The sequence below is a fragment of the Rhineura floridana genome, chromosome 15 (assembly GCF_030035675.1).
Source record: "Rhineura floridana isolate rRhiFlo1 chromosome 15, rRhiFlo1.hap2, whole genome shotgun sequence".
Taxonomy (NCBI): Eukaryota; Metazoa; Chordata; class Lepidosauria; order Squamata; family Rhineuridae; genus Rhineura; species Rhineura floridana.
The window spans coordinates 26,507,608-26,526,254 of record NC_084494.1 but is presented as its reverse complement, the minus strand read 5'-3'; the positions used below and the strand labels follow the sequence as shown (position 1 = coordinate 26,526,254).

Genomic DNA, 18,647 nt, shown 5'->3' with positions numbered 1-18,647 from the left:
AACTTCTTTCTAGTTTTCAAAAGCTTCCTTTGCCTGGTCGCCTGGAGGTGATTTTTACTCACCTCGCCCCAGGGGCTGGTTGCCATTTACAATCCTGCCTCAGATGAAAGATCTGGACGCTTTATGGATGGAATAAAACCCATGCCTATTTTCCATTTTCTGGAAAGTACTGGTGGGTTCTGTTTTTTCTCCCCCTCCCTATATATACTTTGGCAAGGCTTGCGTAGTTATCATGCCAACAGTGTATCTCTGTAGTGGAATAGGTGGGTGAAGCCATGGCCTCCCTCTATCTATATCTATCTGTATATCTATATCTGTATTAATTATATGGGTTTTTCCTCAGACTCTCAAAACACGTTTTGTAAGATCCGTAACAGTGTTTTTCAGAAATCAGCAATAATTTAGCAATAAGTGTCTTTCAATAGCGCTAGGCTATACAAAAACTATCCAGATTGATCACGTGTTTAAAAACTAGCTCTTAATTCATGAGCAGTCGAGTGCAGAGTTAAGGTACAAGGGTGGAACAACTTAAAACTGGGAAACAGAAAGGAAGCCAAAGTGGAGCAATTTTGATATCAGTGGCCAACCCGGTTTCCTCCGCTGCGCACTCTGTTAGAGATTTGAAGTATGTCATTTAGTCGACAGGAATTTAGGATTGCAGAGCTAGTCCCATAAATCATTTGTTCCTTGGACCATTTAATAGGCTTCTCAAATGATTTATTAAAATCACCATCTGATTGGTAACTTTTTTTCAGCCCAAGGGCTGCATTCCTTTATCGGCAACCTTTGGGGGGGGGGCGCATACCAGTGGTAGGTGGGACCAGGGGCAAAGGTAGGTGAGGCAATGAATGTAAATTTTACATTTGTAAAGTCGGCTAGTTTCTACATACACCCACCCACACACTCGCTCACTCTTCTATCTTTCATCCACACAAGCAAGAACCATCATCAAGGGCATATTCCAGCCAGGCAAAAATACTCAAGGAGGTGTGAAATAAGGCCTGTGAGGTGTGAGGCCTGGGGAGAGGGGGGGTGTCTTGGAGAGAGTCCCGAGGGCCAGACAGAGAGGCCTGGAGGATCACATTCGGCCCCTGAGTATAAGGGTCCTTAAGAGCATAAGAAGAGCCTGCTGGATCAGGCCAGTGGCCCATCTAGTCCAGCATCTTGTTCTCATAGTGGCCAGCAGATGCCCATGGGAAGCCCACAAGCAGGACCCGAGTGCAAGAGCGCTCTCCCTTCCTGCAGTTTCCAGCAACTGGTATTTGGAAGCATGCTGCCTCGGCCTATGGAGGCAGAACATAGCCATCATGGCTAGTAATCACTGATAGCCTTTTCCTCCATGAATTTGTCTAATCCTCTTTTAAATCCATCCACGTTGCTGGCCATCACTTCCCTGCAGTCTTGAACGATTTTGAATTTTCCATCCATTGTGCAGATCTGTGCCTTGCTCTCACATGTCATTTATTTGTTTCATTTATATTGATTTGTTTCACATCCTACCATTCTTCAGCGTTGCTTAAGGTAAAATACAGGAGTCCTCCTATTCCGGCAGTGACTCAGACCCAAATTTACCTGCCTTTAGTAAGGTTCTTGCATCATGTGCCTTGACACCCTAACCCTTGTTATAAACCAGAGGTGGGTAACTTGTGGCCTCCAGATGTTGTTGGACTTCATCAGCCAGTGGTCAGGGATGATGGGAATTTGAAGGGCCACAAATTAGCTATCTCTATTATAGGTAGATGTCCTCTTAATTTCATAGGGGGCTTTGATTTCTTTGGCTACTGCATGCTTATTGTTATTATTTAAATTTGTTAGTCACTTTATACAAAAGAAAAAGGTTCATAGTGACATGACATACCTTAATATACATTCTGTGGCAATACACAAATACATAAAATGCTTTGCACATTGCAGATTTAAAGCTCTAGCTGGCCCTAAATGCTGAACAGCTACTGGATGCTGAACTGTTTCTTGTGGGGTGGGTCACCAATTAATACTTTCCAAAAATGGGGGTGGAGAGCCTGCCTGGAAGCTCCTCTCTCCTTATCTTAAAACCCACTCATCTCCCAGTCCTTGGAATATGGAAGTTAGCTGCAATTACTTTGTGATTAGGGAGTGTACTTTGCACATGCTCAGAGGTACTCGTTTCTACTTTTCATTCTGCACAAGCACCAGGGTTCTGCTGTGGCTCCAGTTAAACCCTGGGACTGCCTCCAGCTGATTTTGAGAACGTAAGAACAGCCTTGCTAAATGAGGCCAGAGGCCCATCTAGCCTTCTATCCTGTTTCCCATTGTGCCCAACCAGATTCCTCCAGAAAGCCCAGGAGCAGTGCCTGAGGATGAGTGCCTTCCACTGTTGTTCTCCAGCAACTGGTATTCAGATGCAAAGTGCCTCTGATCCTGGAGGTTACATAGAGCCATCAAGACTATCCATATCCACTGTGAATATATCTAATCCCCTTTTAAAGCCATCTAAATTGGTTGCCGTCACCACATTTTGGGATTAGTAATTCCCAAAACAAGACTGATACAAAAGGAAAGCAGCACGATTGCTGGCTATGGCTTGGGTTGCAATGAGCTCTTTGCAAATGATATACAAATGATATCTTTTTTAAAATATGTAACTACATACTTGTTTCAGGTGTGGTGCTGTCGGGCTCATGACCTGACTTTGATGCAGTGTTCTGTATTGAACACATTGCTCATCTCTGCTGTAGGCTGGGATGCTTTTATGGGGGTGGGAAGATATGCGTCCCTGGTCAGCAACTGGATTCCTTGGAGGGCTACTTTTGAGAATGGAGTCAGAAGTGGAGGGTCAGGACCCCCACCTCCCACAAAGTGTCCTATACCTTCTGTGGCAATTTCTGTTCTGGTACAGATGACACTTCTTCTTGCCCTCTGGTCCTTATTTTGGCAACAGGCAGGCCAAGTGGTCATCTGCTGTTGGCCACGGCTTCCAGTTACTAATGTCGAGAGAGTCTTGGAAAGCACTCTAAGTAACCCTGTTAGTCCAGAATTAGGGCCAAGTGAAAATGTGTTGCTAAAAAGGGACAAGACCCCAGTGTAAACTCTTGGCTAATCTGCACTAGCCATTAACTTGATCGGCCAGAGCCCAACTGGCCTGTATCTTGCAGGGCTGCCTATCCAGATTCAGGTCCAGGGGAAACTGTGTTAGGCCTTATTATTGACTATAATTGGGAGATCTGTTGGCTCGCAATAAGGCCGACAGCAAAAAGGAAAAAAGTAGATCAGATCTGTCCATCAAGGGCTTCAGGCAGAGATATTTCACTTCATCTGCTATTTATTTTATTTATTACTAAATTTATATCTGCCCTTTCTCCCTAAAGGAGCTCAGGGCGGCAAACAAGTGATAAAACAACAACAAATCTTAACAAAAATCTTATTTAAAAAGCATCTTAAAAAACACCTTAAAAACATCTTACTTGTTCCTTTTAATGTAGGGGTGGGGAACCTTTTTTCAGGCCAAGGGCCGCATTTCCTTGTGAGCAACCTGCTGGGGGCTGCGCCAGAGGCACATGTAGGTGGAGCAATAGATTTGACTCTTACCTATGTGTACAGCAGGCTACATTCCAGCCATGCAAAAGTCAGAAGTTTCTACACACACACCCCTCTCCATCAAAGCAAACAAGGGGCATTTTCACAGTTGAGGGACACATTCTAGCCAGGCAAAAGCACCGGAGGAGGAGTGGAGGAAGTCTGGTGAGGTGTGTTGGCTTGTAGAGGGGGCATGGCCTAGGAGAGTCCCAAAGGAGACTAGAGGCCTGGAGGGTTGTATTTTGCCCTGGAGCCTGAAGGTCCCCACCTTATTTTAACTGGAGATAGACGGAATGAACATCAAATAGTATTTATATTGTTTTGTTTATATTGGAATTGTTTTAAATTGTTTTATATATGTATCTGTTTTTCATTGTTTTTACATGTTCTTGACTTATGGTTGTAATTGTTTTATTTGTTTGATAATTGTGTATTATATTGTTGTAGCCCTATCCTGGGACCTTACAGTAAAGGGTGGGTAAGAAATCTAAAAAATAAATAAATAGGACAAATTCCAGCTAGTTAAATATTGTGATAACAAAGTGGGGGTGAGCGAGGCATTTAATAGGAAACTGTGCATGGTTTCAAAGCGGAAAAATTAGTGATATAATTTGCAAATAGTATGAAGGTATGCTCTTACCTTATAGTAGGAGCTGTACATCTGGGGATTGTCTGTTTTTGGAGGTACTTAAAACTAATGGTCGGCCCATTTCTAATCATTAAATTTTCACGGCTCTCACTCGAATGCTGCATAGTTGATTGTGGGGTCGTGGCCAAATGGCAGCGCTCAGGAAGATACAGTCCACCTCCTGACATTCCCTGAGCTTGCTTGACAACTGTATGCAGGATCTTTCCAAAGCTCCTGTGTTCCCAGGGTCTGCATCAGCAGTGAGGGAAGTCGGGTATTTGCTAATGTCTGGAGACTGTTGAGGGGCCTCTGCGATCAATCTCTGTTTCCATCTTGTCTTCTAGTAGATGCGTGATGTCTGTGATCACCCATGCTTTCTTGCAGCAGAAATCTTTGGTGTCGTAAACATTTGGAAAAAGTGGGACCTGCAACAAAATGTTGCAGTATGGAGTTCAGTGTTCCAGCCAGCCACACTTTCCTTCCGAATAGTCCATTCCTTCCCTCAACCTCATTTTCCTTCTCCCCCACAACACATACTCAGCATTCTGTGGTCACTGAGCCTGTTCAGTCATCATTTGGGTTTGTTTTTTGACCCCTTGGGTTCCCGCCTTCTCTCCCCAAAATATATACATTGTTCTTTGGTAAACCTTGCGGTTCCCCTGAGCATGCTGATATCTCCCTCTTGTTCCTCAATGGCTACAGTCTTGTTTCTCAATGACTGCATTTTGGCTCCAGTCCTGTTGGCACTTAGCAACTGAGCTCACTATTAGAGAGAGCAATGGGAGGTGCTATCGGGAAGTAACCACCTTTGTCCTGGGAGCCCTTTCCTTTAGCCTCAGTCAGATGTTTTAAGGTTGGCTCTTGTTATGTAGTGGTAAGAGAAAAAGCAGTGTGTACCTTCTCAGGGGCATTGCCCCAGGTACTAGGGATGCCTGCCTACTGATCTCTTCCTCCCCAAAGGCTTAGAACCTGGAGCTGGCACCTCCCATTCAAAGGCACATTTATATTTACTCATAGGAACACAACCTGGGAAACTTAAGCTGGCATCCAGTCCTCCCCAACATTGTATATTCCTTTTTCTCATGCTCCTTAAAAATATCTTAATTCCCTAATTCAGGCTGAAGGAGTCGGGGTGGGTGGGAGTGCTTTGCAATGGACGAATCTGTCAGTTTCAGTTCTCTTCAATTTCGCTGTTTTCAAGTGTTAAATTTCCCTAGTAACTTGCATTTTTTTAAATCCCCATGAAGATTTGTCAGTGTTTTAGTGTGGATTTTTCCTAATAATTACATTTTTGCCTGCAGTCTTGATTAATATACACATTTTTGCAAGCAGTTTCCCTGAATATAATGCCTTTTTGTGTGTCATTTTCACTAATATATGTTTGGTTTTCCTGAATATAGTGCATTTTGCATGTCACTGATATATGTGCTTTTATGCACCTTCCCCCAGATGAATTTTTGTACATATTATTTGGTTAAAGAACTGCATTGCAAAATTCAGAGAACTGCACGTTTCAAACGCTACCTGCATCTCAGTTTGCATATTTGGGAAGTACGAGTTAGGTAGTTTCTCATTAAAATGCAAACAAAACCAAATTTCTCCTCCATCCCTAGGGCCAGATCCAGGTTTGAGAGGGCCCTGTGAAAGGTAAGCTCCAAAAATCCTCTGTTACACCAATCTGGTCTCACCCACTCCTTGTACACCACCATGAGGTTACTAGGAGTAGCAAGTAGGGGTCCATTTTTGTTAGGGCAGTGGGCGTGCTGTAAAGTGAAGTGTCAGCTGAGGCTGCAGCTGCTCACTGTCTCATTTTCTCCAAGAGTGCCCCTAAGCCCTGACAGAGCAGAACCCAGAGGCATTCTGGGGAAATGGAAGTACACGGCTGGCTACAGCCTCGACCAGTGTATTAGTTTGCAACCTGCTTGCCACTCTGGTAAAAATGGGAAAAAGAAAGAGTGGGGCTTCAGCATCACCAGCATCAGTACCAGTGGGCTCACCTGGGCCTCGGCATTTGCCTGTCCATGCTAAGCGCTGATGCTGGGCGTTCTCATAAGCTCTCATATTTAATGCATGACGACTCAAGTTAAAGGATCTCCTGAGCCCCAATGTTTTCAGGATTCTTTGGAAACTACTAGATGACAGATTGCAACCATGCTGTGCTAGTGTAGATTCCTTGCCAGTCCTGCAGCCAAGTCTACTGAAGTTCATCTGCTCAAACATACCTCCTGTTCAAACATATCCAAAGCAGCACAGGCATCAGGAGCTGGCATTCTTGTACGTCTGCTGAAGCCCACAACCCACCAGGGGCAACACTGCCAAGTCAGGGAAAGGGCCATTGCTCAAGTGGCAGAGCATGTGCTTTGCATGCAAGAAGTCCCAAGTTCAATCTTCAGCATCTTCAGGTAGAGCTGTTTTTTGACCCCTGGGGTTCCCCGCCCTTCTGTCCCCCAATAGTCGTTGTAAGGCAGTTTCCTATGTTTCTGGAGCTGTGTCCTGTCTCCTTGCTATCACTGTTGCTTCATCTGCCCTTTCAAAGCATGTTAATGATCCTTGAGGGAGGGGAGGGGCAAGCAAAGTCGTCTTTCTAAAGCCTTCCCCCCTCACAAAGAAAACCTGGGGCAAGCATTGGTCCAAACCCTCATGAAAAAACTAACCCATAAATCTTCCCTACCTGACCACCTGGAGCCAATTTTGACTTGCCCCAGATGAGTGGCTGTTTACAAGCCTGTCATAAAGCCCTTGGGACTGCGACATCAGATCACAGGGGCCGAGCTCCATGTCCTGCTGATTCTCACTAAGGTAGACCTCATGGGGAATTGCTCAGCTCTGAGGCTTCTGCAAAAGAGGTAGCCGCTGCTTCAGTTGTTGCTGATTGTGTATGCTGAGTTCAGCATAGCCACAGAGATCCCAACTCTGTCCTTCAAGCCAGCAGGGTGTCATTGCTGATGCATGAAAAACAGGAGCAGGAAAGAAAGAATATGACTTGTCATGCCAGAGGATACTGTCTCTCGCCCACTGATGCTCTGACACATTTCACAGCCCCCCATTCCTCCCTTTGCTGACAATCCTGTCACACCCACTCCCACCCACTCAGTTACTCTCACCCACATGCGCTCAGTCACACTTGATGATGCGGCCTCAATAATTGATCTCCGTAGGCTTCCCACTCTGTGAGTTTCATCCCAGCCTTCAAGGAAGCAGCAGGACTCCTTGCAGGGGAAGGAGATGTTGGTAGTCAGCCCTGGGGTTGGAGCTCCTGGATAAGAGATTGTTTACAAAAAAATAAATAAATGGTGACAGAAATTGTCAAAATTAAAGGACAGTCAAGGACAAATATCGGGAAATGAGAGAGACGGTACTTGAACAGTCGTACGAAGAGACCGTGATGCAACTTAGAAATGCCAGAATAAAAGTAACCTACAGGGTTGTTGTTAAGGGTGACATCGGGATAATGTGAAGTAGGGATGGATGAGAATTTTGATTCAGTTTGCATTTCAAGTCGAATCTATCAAATTCACACTTTCTGAACCAATATGAGAACGGAAACAGCCATCCTTCAAAATTCACACGGATTAGAATTTTGCGATGCAGTTTGCCAGCCAAACAATGTTTATAAAATTGGGAGAAAGTGTGCATAAAAATGAATATATAACATGCATAAATGTGTGATGAGAAATGGCTTGCAAAAATATGTACATTAGTTAAAACTGCCTACAAAAATGTGTTTATTAGGAAAAATTCTCAATAAAATGCTAGTGAATTTTCATGAGGATTTTTGTTTTTTACAAAAAAAACACAAATTACTGCAGAAAGAGGAGAACTGAATTGGAAAAATAAGAAACTGAGAGAACCAAAATTGACAGGTTTACCCATCCATAATGTGCAGTGCTGTAATAATCACTTGAAAGCGCAGGAAGAATCCTGGGAAGGACCTGTTCAGAGAGAAAATGTTTAAGAGTGTGGTTTGTGCCTGTATCTGTGTGTGTGTGTGTTTGAGAGAAAGTACTGTGTGTTTACATCCAAGAGAAAGATGGTGTATTCGGATCCATTATCTGGATTATCTGGATCCATTTCAGTCGGGTTTCAGGCCTGGTTTTGGCACAGAAACAGCCCTGGTTGCCCTGTATGATGATGCCTGTCGGGAGAAAGACAGGGGGAGTGTGACTCTGTTGATTCTCCTTGATCTCTCAGCGGCTTTTGATACCATCGACCATAGTATCCTTCTGGGAAGACTGGCTGAGTTGGGAGTGGGAGGGACTGTATGGCAGTTGTTCCACTCCTGGTTGGTGGGTTAGCTCCAGAAGGTGGTGCTTGGGGAACATTGCTCAGCCTCGTGGATTCTCCAGTATGGGGTTCCGCAGGGGTCAGTTCTGTCCCCCCTGCTGTTTAACATCTACATGAAACCGTTGGGTGCAGTCATCCAGAGTTTTGGAGTGCATTGCCATCAGTACGCTGATGACATGCAGCTCTATTTCTCCTTCTCATCCTCTTCAGGTGAGGCTGTCAATGTTTTGAACCAGTGCCTGGCTGCGACAATGGACTGGATGAGGGCTAATAAACTGAGGCTCAATCCAGACAAGACTGAGATGCTGTTAGTGGGTGGTTCATCATACTGGATGGTGGATGTCCAGCCTGTCCTGGATGGGGTCACACTCCCCCTGAAAGAGCAGGTTCGTAGCTTGGGGGTTCTCCTAGAACCATCTCTGTCATTTGAGGCTCAGGTAGCCTCGGTGGCACGGAGTGCCTTCTACCAACTCTGATTGGTGGCCCAGCGATGCCCCTATCTGGACAGGGATAACCTGGCTTCAGTTGTCCATGCTCTGGTAACCTCCAAGTTAGATTACTGCAATGCGCTCTATGTGGGGCTGCCTTTGAAGGCGGTTTGGAAACTGCAGCTTGTGCAAAATGCAGCAGCCAGATTGGTAACAGGGACCAGATGGTTCGAACATATAAAACTGATTCTAGCCCGCTTGCATTGGCTGCCTGTATGTTTCCGAGTCTGATTCAAGGTGCTGGTTTTAACCTATAAAGCCTTACACAGCTTGGGACCACAGTACCTGATAGAACACCTCTCCCAACACGAACCCGCCCGTACACTACGCTCAATATCAAAGGTCCTCCTCCGGGTGCCTTCTCTGAGGGAAGCTCAGAGGATGGCAACAAGGGAGAGGGCCTTCTATTTTGTGGAATGATTATGGAATGTTTTTCTCTTTTCAGTGCCTGGCCAAGACTTCCTCTTCTCCCAGGTATTTTTTAACAGCATTTGAATAGCACATTTTTAACTTGTCTATTGGTTTTTATGGGTTTTAATTTGGTATGGTTTTAAATTTGTATACTTGTTTTTAATGTTTTTAATTGTTGTAAACCGCCCAGAGAGCTTCAGCTAAGAGGCGGTATATAAATGCAATAAATAAATAAATAAGTAAATAAATATTTTGTGCCTAGATGTGCAGGGGCCCTGCCCACTTCGCTCCCACCCACCTTTTGGCCATACTCACCATGGCATGTAGCCCCAGAGGGGCTGCAATGGGGTGATGTAGCTTTTGGGTTGAAATGGGTTAGCCACGTCTAGCTTAAAAGGGTAATATTAGGACTGAGACGCCAAATACAAGTCCTGCTTGCCAAGGAGCAATCAGGAGTGCATTTTAAGGCTCCTGATTATTCCATTTCAGCTGCGTCTATACCTTCCTGTACCTGCTGTCATGTGTGATGTCACATGTGCGGCAGATGCGTGTGGCTTGAGGAAAACAGCCTCATGGGACCAATTAGGACATCTGTTGGCTCTAATTAAGTTTCCTCACCTCTGGGATACACATGTGTGCATACACCTGCCAACTGAAGAGAAAAGTTTATAATCTTATAAAGTGGACTCTAGTCTGTGAAAGCTTTGGCCATAATAACTTTGCTAATCTTCAGGTGCTACAGGACTTTTTGACAGGGCCAGTGTCAGAACTCGCTTCCTTGGGCTGGTGCCAGGGCCCACTAGTGTTACCTGTCAGGGCCCTTCCTTGATTTTTTTCTACTCCAAGCGGTGCCAGGCTTCTGGATCTAGGCATCCTTTTAATTTCCCATAATCAGTCCCAGCCAGTGTGGCCAATGGTCAGGAATGATGGGAGTTGTAGTTCAGCAACATCTGGGCACAGGTTGCCCAATCCTGCTGTTGCGTTATCATTGTCGTTGTCATGGATATATCCTATTAATGGCACAATCTAATGTATATTTACTCAGAAGTAAATCCCAGTGTATTCAGTAGTTCTTACTCCCTAGTAAGTGTGTTTAAGATTGTGACCCTGACATAGAAAGCATTTGTGCAATCCTGCCTCTTGTGTTACTAACTTTTCTGGATCTAGGGAGTCAAGAAAAGCCATTGCACCGTGTTTTTAAATTTTAATTGTTTTATATACTGTTTTATCTTGTACGTCGCCCAGAGTGGCTGGACAACCAGCCAGATGGGCGACTAACAAATTTAATAATAAATAAATAAATAAATATGCAAATCACTGTTGTTGTAGTGTCACTCAGCAGGAGTTTAGTTTTAACAGATGGCAGTTGTGTTCTTCCTGCTGAGGCAGCTGATCTCCACAGAATATTTGTCGGGGAGTTGGCAGGGTCCTCTGTTCCACAAGTTAGCGGGTGGACCTTCATGACTTAGTCTCATTATACAGAAGAGGAACTGAGGCTGAGAGGTATGCCCAAGGCCACGTGCAGTGAATCCTATGGCCAAGGAGGGATCTGGATTGAACTCTTTCTTCCAGTTTCAACCTTCTGGACGAGGGGTTGGGAACCTTCCTCAACCAAAGGGCCACATTCCCTTCTCAGCAATCTTCCAGGGGCCTCATGCCACTGGTGGGTGGACACAGAGATAGAAGTGGGCACAGCAACAAATGTGAATTTTATCTTTCTGCAGCAGGCTAGTTTCTTCATACTTTCTCTCCAATTGGACAAAAATGCTGAAGGAGGATGCAAAGCAGGAATGGTGAGGGGTGTGGCTTTGGAGGGGGTGTGGACTGGGGAGAATCCTGAGGGCCAGGTAGAGAGGCCTAGAGGGCTGTATTTGGCCCCTGGGCCTCAAGTTCCCCATCCTTGCTCTGGTACAAATTTTACGCAGGTATTAGAATCATCTGCTTGTGGTGGACCACATCTGTTTATAGAGCCTTTTCCCCAGTTCATTTTTCCCTCTGCTGGTATTTTCCTCAGTTTTAATCGAGAAAACTTTCCCCCTCAGTTCTGATTGCGACTGCTGAGATCCCTTTGTTTATAAAAAGGACCCATGAAGTGGGGGGTTGGGATGGGAAGAGGTTGCAGATCAGGACCATGCTATGCAGGGTTGTTTTTGTTGGTTGCAAAATACTTTTCTTTAATGAATGAAGTAAGATGTAACAGAATACAAAAAAGGAAAAATTACAGTTAATGCCTTTTGTATGCACGGACAATAATTCACGATTGCAAAACATAAATTTGCTTGGCGATCACTCGAGACCAAGTAAGATTGTCTTCCAAAATAAAGTCTTTCCATGGGACTTTTGTTATGCGTCATTTTGTTTTACGTGGGGAGATCGGCGCACCACGATCAACACACAATCTTGACAGAAAAAGGCTTTGATCTAATGGCATGGGTACCACAACGATTGGAAGTCCTTTATCTGCTGCAGCCTTCATCCACCTTGACAGCCTTTGTAACATACACATTGTTATCCTCCGCCTGTTCTGCCGTTGAGGACTTTCTTGGATCGTTCTTTGTCTGGTTCCTCTCCCTTGACCTTACTGCCATGGGTGACCCTGCTGGGAGTACATGACTCCCGACGGCATCGCTCACCGGGTTCACTGAAACACGCAAGCCCACTCACCACTACAAGGTGATGATCCAGCGAGTATGTAAACATAAAGTAAAGCATTAAAGATGAGTCAGAAGGGTTCTGCAGGGTCAAAGTATTAATGAGAGTTCACATGTTTACCCTAATATATGTTCCTGGGTATTTTGGAATTTTTGAGGAACAAATTTAATGTCCAGATTCTTTATGTGGTATGGGGAAGGAGGGTTCTTAACCTATCTATTGCCCACAAATGGCATCTTCTACAGGTGAGGTTTTCAGCAGGAAATGGTGCGAGGCAGGGTCTTAGAGAAAATGTTAAGCGCCCCCCCCATATCCTCCTGATCCAGATCAGTGGGGCCCGTGAGTTCATGTCTGTAAATAAAAGAGACAGGGCCAGTCACAAGCAAATGAACCATATCCATGAAGTTACCATCTGATTTGATCTTCAGTGAAGTTTTATTTGGTGATTGTTCTAGATCAGACTACTGTTAAAGAGGCACATAGCATGGGCTGGTTCAGGGGTCAGCAATCCTAGTGGTTAGAATGTTATGCTTCAACCCAGGTTCAAATCCACAGTCAGCTGTGAAGGTTCGTGGGTGTGGCTATCTTTCAGCCTAAGAGCTGTTGTGAGGCTCAAACTTTGCTCTCCACCTCCCTAGAGGAAGTTGCTGGATTCATATCTACCAATCTATAAGTGTAGGAACTGGTCAGTGTGTCTGAGGACAAAATACCCTCTGGTGCCCCCCCTTGACATCAGCATGTGTAACCCCCTGCAGGTGATGCTCAGCAACTGCATCAGCATGCTGCTACCTGCCACGTTGCCAGTGTCTTCCCTGCATGACACTTACCGTGAAGGTGTTTGTGTCAGGCAGCAGATTCCTGAAGGGGCTGCCATTTTCCTGCCTTTGTCTCAGAGGGCCATTAAAAAACAATGAGCTCCAGTTACAGCCCAGGGATGTGCCTGTGTGGCATTGCTCGGACCATCCTCTTCAGAGCACAGATGTCTCTAGCCAGCTTTGGCCCCTGCTTCATACTCCTTGACTTCTTCCGCTTCTCCTGCCCATGGGCACCCTTCAACCCCATCCACCCCTCCTGAAGCATTCTGCTGCGGATAGTCCTGTGGCCCTCTCCTTCCACCAGCTGTAGGCTGTGCTCCAAGCACAGGGTCACGGCAGGCTCACTGAGCTGGCGAGAGCTGTCAATGTCTGTTGTGCGACTGCATTAGTCAGAACTCACACTGGAGGACCTGGCTATTCTTGTATTAATTGGGCAGCAGCTGACACCTTGTGGAAAGATGAAAAAGGGAATCTGAGGTTTTCTCCGTGGTTGTTGTAAACCAGTGAAGGAGCAAAGGAGATCATCTTGCCAGTTGCACTTGCTGAAATTCCCTCGTTGATACCGCTATTAAAGGCGCAGAAGCCCTGTCCTCCTTTGCATCTAGACAACCTGGGTATTTTGCTGCCTGTGGCAGAAAGGCAGTTTGCATCCCTTTAGGGTACTGAGTGTAAAAGAGGGCAGGGAGCAGGAGGTTGGACTCGATGACCTTATAGGCCCCTTCCAACACTGTGATGCTAGGGTATCTGCAGCAGTGGTGCAGAAGGCATTTCAGTGGGTGAAATAATGCCTTCAGTACAAGTATCAAAGGTGCAGGAGCCCCATCATCTTTTTCATCTGCCCCCCATATCCTTCCCCCCCCCCAAAATCAAGGTGTATAGTACTCAAGACTAAGCTGGCAATTTACTTGTCACCAAAAAATTGGACACCAGATACGCCTAATATTTACATATGCTATTTTATAAATTTAAATGCAAAATGCATGTATTTATTTAAGTTTTATATACCATGTAATAAAAAATAATCTCTGAGCTGTGGACAGAAGCCAGTAAAATAATTCTCAAAACATACAGATAAAAATCCACAGAATATGTAAGCAAAGTATGCATAACATATGTCTGGCAAACTTGCTGCAATAAAAAAATTAAAAACCGTTTCTAGCAAGCATCTGAAACAATATAACAAAAGTGCCTGCTGAATGTTACGAGGCAAGGAATTGCAAAGCAAAGGTGCTGCCATGTTGAACAATTTTACTCCTCACAGATGCGGAACTAACATTATATGGCACTTGTAAAAGGGCAAATTCCACAGATCCAATAGGAATGGATGATTTAGAAACGGTATAATGCAGCCTTTCCCAACTAGTGGGCCACCAGATGTTGCTGGACCACAACTCCCATCAGCCTCAGCCAGCATTGCCATTGGTCAGGAAAGATGGGGATTGTGGTCCAACAACATCTGGTGGCCCGCTAGTTGGGAAAGGCTGCTATAATGTAAACAGAAATAAATTACATGGTGGCTGAGACTGTGATCAATGGTCTGTGCACTTGCTCAGTCCAGGTGCTATTTACTGATGGGCAACTGCAAGTCCTCTGATCTCCCTTTTTGGAAGGGGTGTTCACACATTACATTCAATGAATGTGCAATATGTGTAACTATGTACACGGTATTTATTTATTTATTTATTTATTTGTTCCATTTATAAACCGCCCATAGCAAGTAGCTCTCTGGGCGGTGTACAAAAAGGTTAAAATACAGAAGTATCACAATAAAATCAGATCACAGACGATAAACACAAGCAACAAACAAAATAATAATAATAATGCTAAGTATTATTTACCGTTCTCTCTAGTTCTAGTGTTCAGGTGTGAGTGCCATTGCCTATGGAGCCAATCAGCCCCACCCTCGCACAAGGAGGAGGTATCAGTAAGGTTGCAGAAATACTGTATAATAAATCTTATACTGTATAATAAACTGAAGAGGTGGGAAACACCCAGAAACAGTCCAATGAGGGCTGACCATTGTATTCTGGTTTATTTCTTTATTCTCTTGAAGGAAAAAGGGTTGTGTGCTTTTGCATAAAAAAAATTAAAGTGGCTTGTGTAACAGATCAAAATAGTGAAGTATCCCCTATGTAACAAACAACTGTCTCTTTCACCTGGTAGAATGGATACTTAAGATAGATAAATTATATTTCCCCAAATCAACTTTAGGCCTGTGACCACTTACCTGGAGGTCAGCCCCACTGGAATCAATGGTTGTTACTGAGAAGACAGCAACATGCATAGATCATGGCCCTGTCAAACTCTCTTGGAAAATGCACTGAAAAACTAACAATGAGTTTACTAACATGGATAAATTAAATGTTGAATTCTTTTCATAGCTTTTTTTTATTTTATTTAAGTTGAGCTGTACACTCGTACATGGGGATGGAAGGATCTGCCAATTTACTCTGTTTCTCATTTTTTCCAGTTTTAAATTCAGTCCTCCCACATTCCTTCAGGAATGTGTGGTTTTTTTAAAAAAAATCCTCATGAAAATTCTTCAGCATTTTTAGAGCAAATTTACCCTAAGAAACATATTTTTGTATGCAGTTTTGACTAATGTACACATTTTTGCAAGCGGTTTCTCCTAATATAATGTGTTTTTGTATATTGTTTCCATGAATATATACATATTTATGCACACTTTGAGATAGGCATTTTTGTCAACATTGGTTGGAGAACTGCATTGTGAATTTCAAAGGATGGCTGTGTTTTGGTTCTTATATTGTTTTGGCAAGTATGAATTTTATAGACTCAACTTTAAATATGAACTGAATTGAGTTACCTGATTTGTACAGTTATTCACATGTAACTTTCAGTGTCTGTATATCTGTGTACATAATAGTTGAGCTATACAAATCAGCCTGTGTACATTATTTCACAGAAACACTTCTGTGTTCAGTGTAACGTGCGACCATGCCTTTATCTTTAAACCAGACTTGGACTGGACAGCCCTTCAAATAGAGGGTGCCTTCAAACAGAGAACTGTCTTCTGGAAAGCAGGACATTTGGCAACCCTACCTAAGGCTTGTGAAGTTATTTTGAGATTTGAGGCAGAACATCTCAGAATCACTTCTCCCTTTCCCTTGGGGAGGGGGGAAGAATACAATAACAATATATGAAGTAACTAAAATTTGCTGCCCTCTCGTGACAATGGCTGTCTGAAGCATCTGCCTCACTCTGCCTAATGGGAGTGTCAGCTCCGAAATAAGTGGCATTAAGTGAAAATTAATACATAATAGGTGAAAATTAATACGTCAACAAACATAATAACCTTAGGTTTAAATGGCAGTGGTGACTTATGAAGGCTCAGGGGAGGGGACGGTGATGGGAAATGTCAACTCTGTGGGTCTTGGGTGTTGCTGCTGCTGTTTTCCATCATAACCCAACCGCTATTTAGGCTCTGACAAATAACTTTACCTATGGACGGATGAAGGAAAGGGAAAATGAAGAAAGGGAGCTAGTCTGACACCCCCTCCTCATCCCTGTGGCAGAGGCATTCTGCAGCTTTAACAACTAAAAGGAAGAAATTCAACAGGTGAAGCATTCCCCTGTCATTGCACTGCCCTGTCATGAAAGGCTTTCCTTGTGGAATTTCTGCCTGCCTTGCAGCTGTGTGAGGCTCAAGAACCCTGCTGCTGTTCCTCCAAGCCATTGCCACCCACTCACTCTCTCTGCGGCCCATTAGACAGAGTGAGTCAGCCACCTCAAGTGGCAGATACTGGGGAGAGGGGGCAGGGCAACAATTTCTCATTTCCCCTGAGACCCCTAAGCTAGCTTGCCCTGCATCCCATAAACTAGCCTGCTGCCCCAGGGGTGGTGAAGGTCACTGTTCTCTTGTCAGCACTGAAATAAGGACATATCCACACGGTACGTTTCAAGCACGATCATACCACTTCAAACAGTCATGGCTTCCCCCCAAAGAATTCTGGGAGCTGTAGGTTGTTAAGGCTGCCGAGAGGTGTTAGGAGAGCCCAGTTCCCCTAACAGAGCTACACTTCTCAGAGTTCCCTGGGGATTTATTTTGTATAATAGTGTTTGAAATATATAGTGCAGATGGGGGCCTGTGATTCTACTGCCAGTCTGGTTGCACTCTACCTGTGGAATGGGAGTGCTCCATCTTGTCCTTTGCCTTGGTCAGCAAAATGTCAAGTGAGTAAAAGGAGTGAGAAGGAGCAGCAGTTGCTTACTCACTCCTCTACCCTTTCAATCTGGGTAGGGGTGGGGATTGGGGCCGGAGAGAAAGGGATAGTGAACAGGTAGATTTTTATTTATTTAATCTATTTCTTAAGAATATTTATTAACCACCAACTCATAAAAAAATAATGGCGGGGTACAATAAAATCATTCAAACATCATAAAATACAGAACACATGACCAACACTGAATCACATTAGGTTGTATCCAATGTAGCACTAAGTTTAAGTCACTTATGGTATACTTGTTCCACTGGCAAAATGTTTTGAGGCCAGGGTTCAAATCCCCACTCAGCCATGAAGGTGATCTTGGGCCAGACACTTATCGCTCAGCCTAACCTACCTCACAGGGTTGCTGTAAGGATAAATTGGAGAGAAAGAGAAGTGCATACACCACCTTGAACTCCTTGGAGGAAAAGTGGGATATAAACATCATCATCATCATCATCATCATCATAACAGCAACAACAACTGAGTCAGGAGGGTTTCTCTAAATGATCTCAGTGATCTGGCCAACATATCAGGAAGAAGGCCATCCTTCAGGTGACTGGGAGGAGGGCATCTTGTTCAGCTGGGCTCCCCAAAATGTGAAGCCAGCAGTGTCAGGAGTGCTGCCAGGAGGGTGGGGGGAAGATGGCCGCTCTTGTTGAGAGAGGATATAAGCCAATTGTGCTAAAGCCAGAATCAGGTAACAAGAAGCTTGTATCATCTCTGATGTCATTTCTTTCCTGCCTCCCCTTTCCAGTGACATTGTGCCAGGGTGGCTGTGTGGAGGTGGACTCGTACACTGAGGCTGTGGTCGGGAAGACCTTCCAGATCTTGTGCATCTCATGTAAGAAGCGCAGCGAGACGGAAGCTGAGGCATTCACCGAGTGGTACTTCAGAGAGAAGGAAGCAGAGGAGTTCGTCAAGGTGCGTGCTGTGGTGAGGGAAAGAGGAACGATTCTGCAGAGAGACTTCTGGGACAGTGGGAGGGGTGGAATCAATTATCTGTCCCCTCCCTGGACAGGAAAATGTTGCAAGCACCTTCACCAGCATCACAAATACAGACAGATCTAGAACAGATTTGGGAGATGTACTTCATTCCCTCAACCCTCCCCAACAACAAAGCTCATCCCTGAGGCAGGTGCATAGTAGTGGCTGAGGGGGGGGGCATAGCCAGCTTCAAAATAGGAGCTCAGAGAGGGGAGCCAATTATCCATTCCATCAGCTTTGCTGAGAGACCAGCTTTATCAAGCACTTCCTACCCTTGAAAGTGTTTCTATGGCAGCTGGTAGTAAGAACTACTCTAAGAATTGGTGCCTGAGTTTGTTTTTTTCTTCTTCCCTCCCTGCCTCTCTTCCCTTGTGTGTTGTGTTTTTTTAGATTGTAAACCTGCAATCTAAAAGCCACTCTGGGAGCCATTTTGGCTGAATAACAGGGCGCAACTGCACTAAATAAATAAATGACCTGAATATACAAGTAGATGAAAGTACAAGGACATATAAACCCAACCTGCAGAGATGGATAGCAATACAGAATTGGGTTTGTATATCTAAATCTGAAAAGTGTAATGCCAACGTTAATAAAATAGAGA

The 18,647-nt window shown here is 44.4% G+C and overlaps 1 protein-coding gene across 2 annotated transcripts in view; it reads left to right on the top strand.

Annotated features, from left to right (window-relative positions):
• SCN1B (sodium voltage-gated channel beta subunit 1) overlaps nt 1-18,647 on the top strand; it is a 34,048-nt gene that overhangs the window by 5,399 nt on the left and 10,002 nt on the right. For both annotated transcript variants that reach the window (XM_061597365.1, XM_061597367.1), the window contains exon 2: nt 17,817-17,983. In XM_061597365.1, coding sequence (XP_061453349.1) covers nt 17,817-17,983 — 167 coding nt within the window. The remainder of the gene's footprint in view (nt 1-17,816; nt 17,984-18,647) is intronic.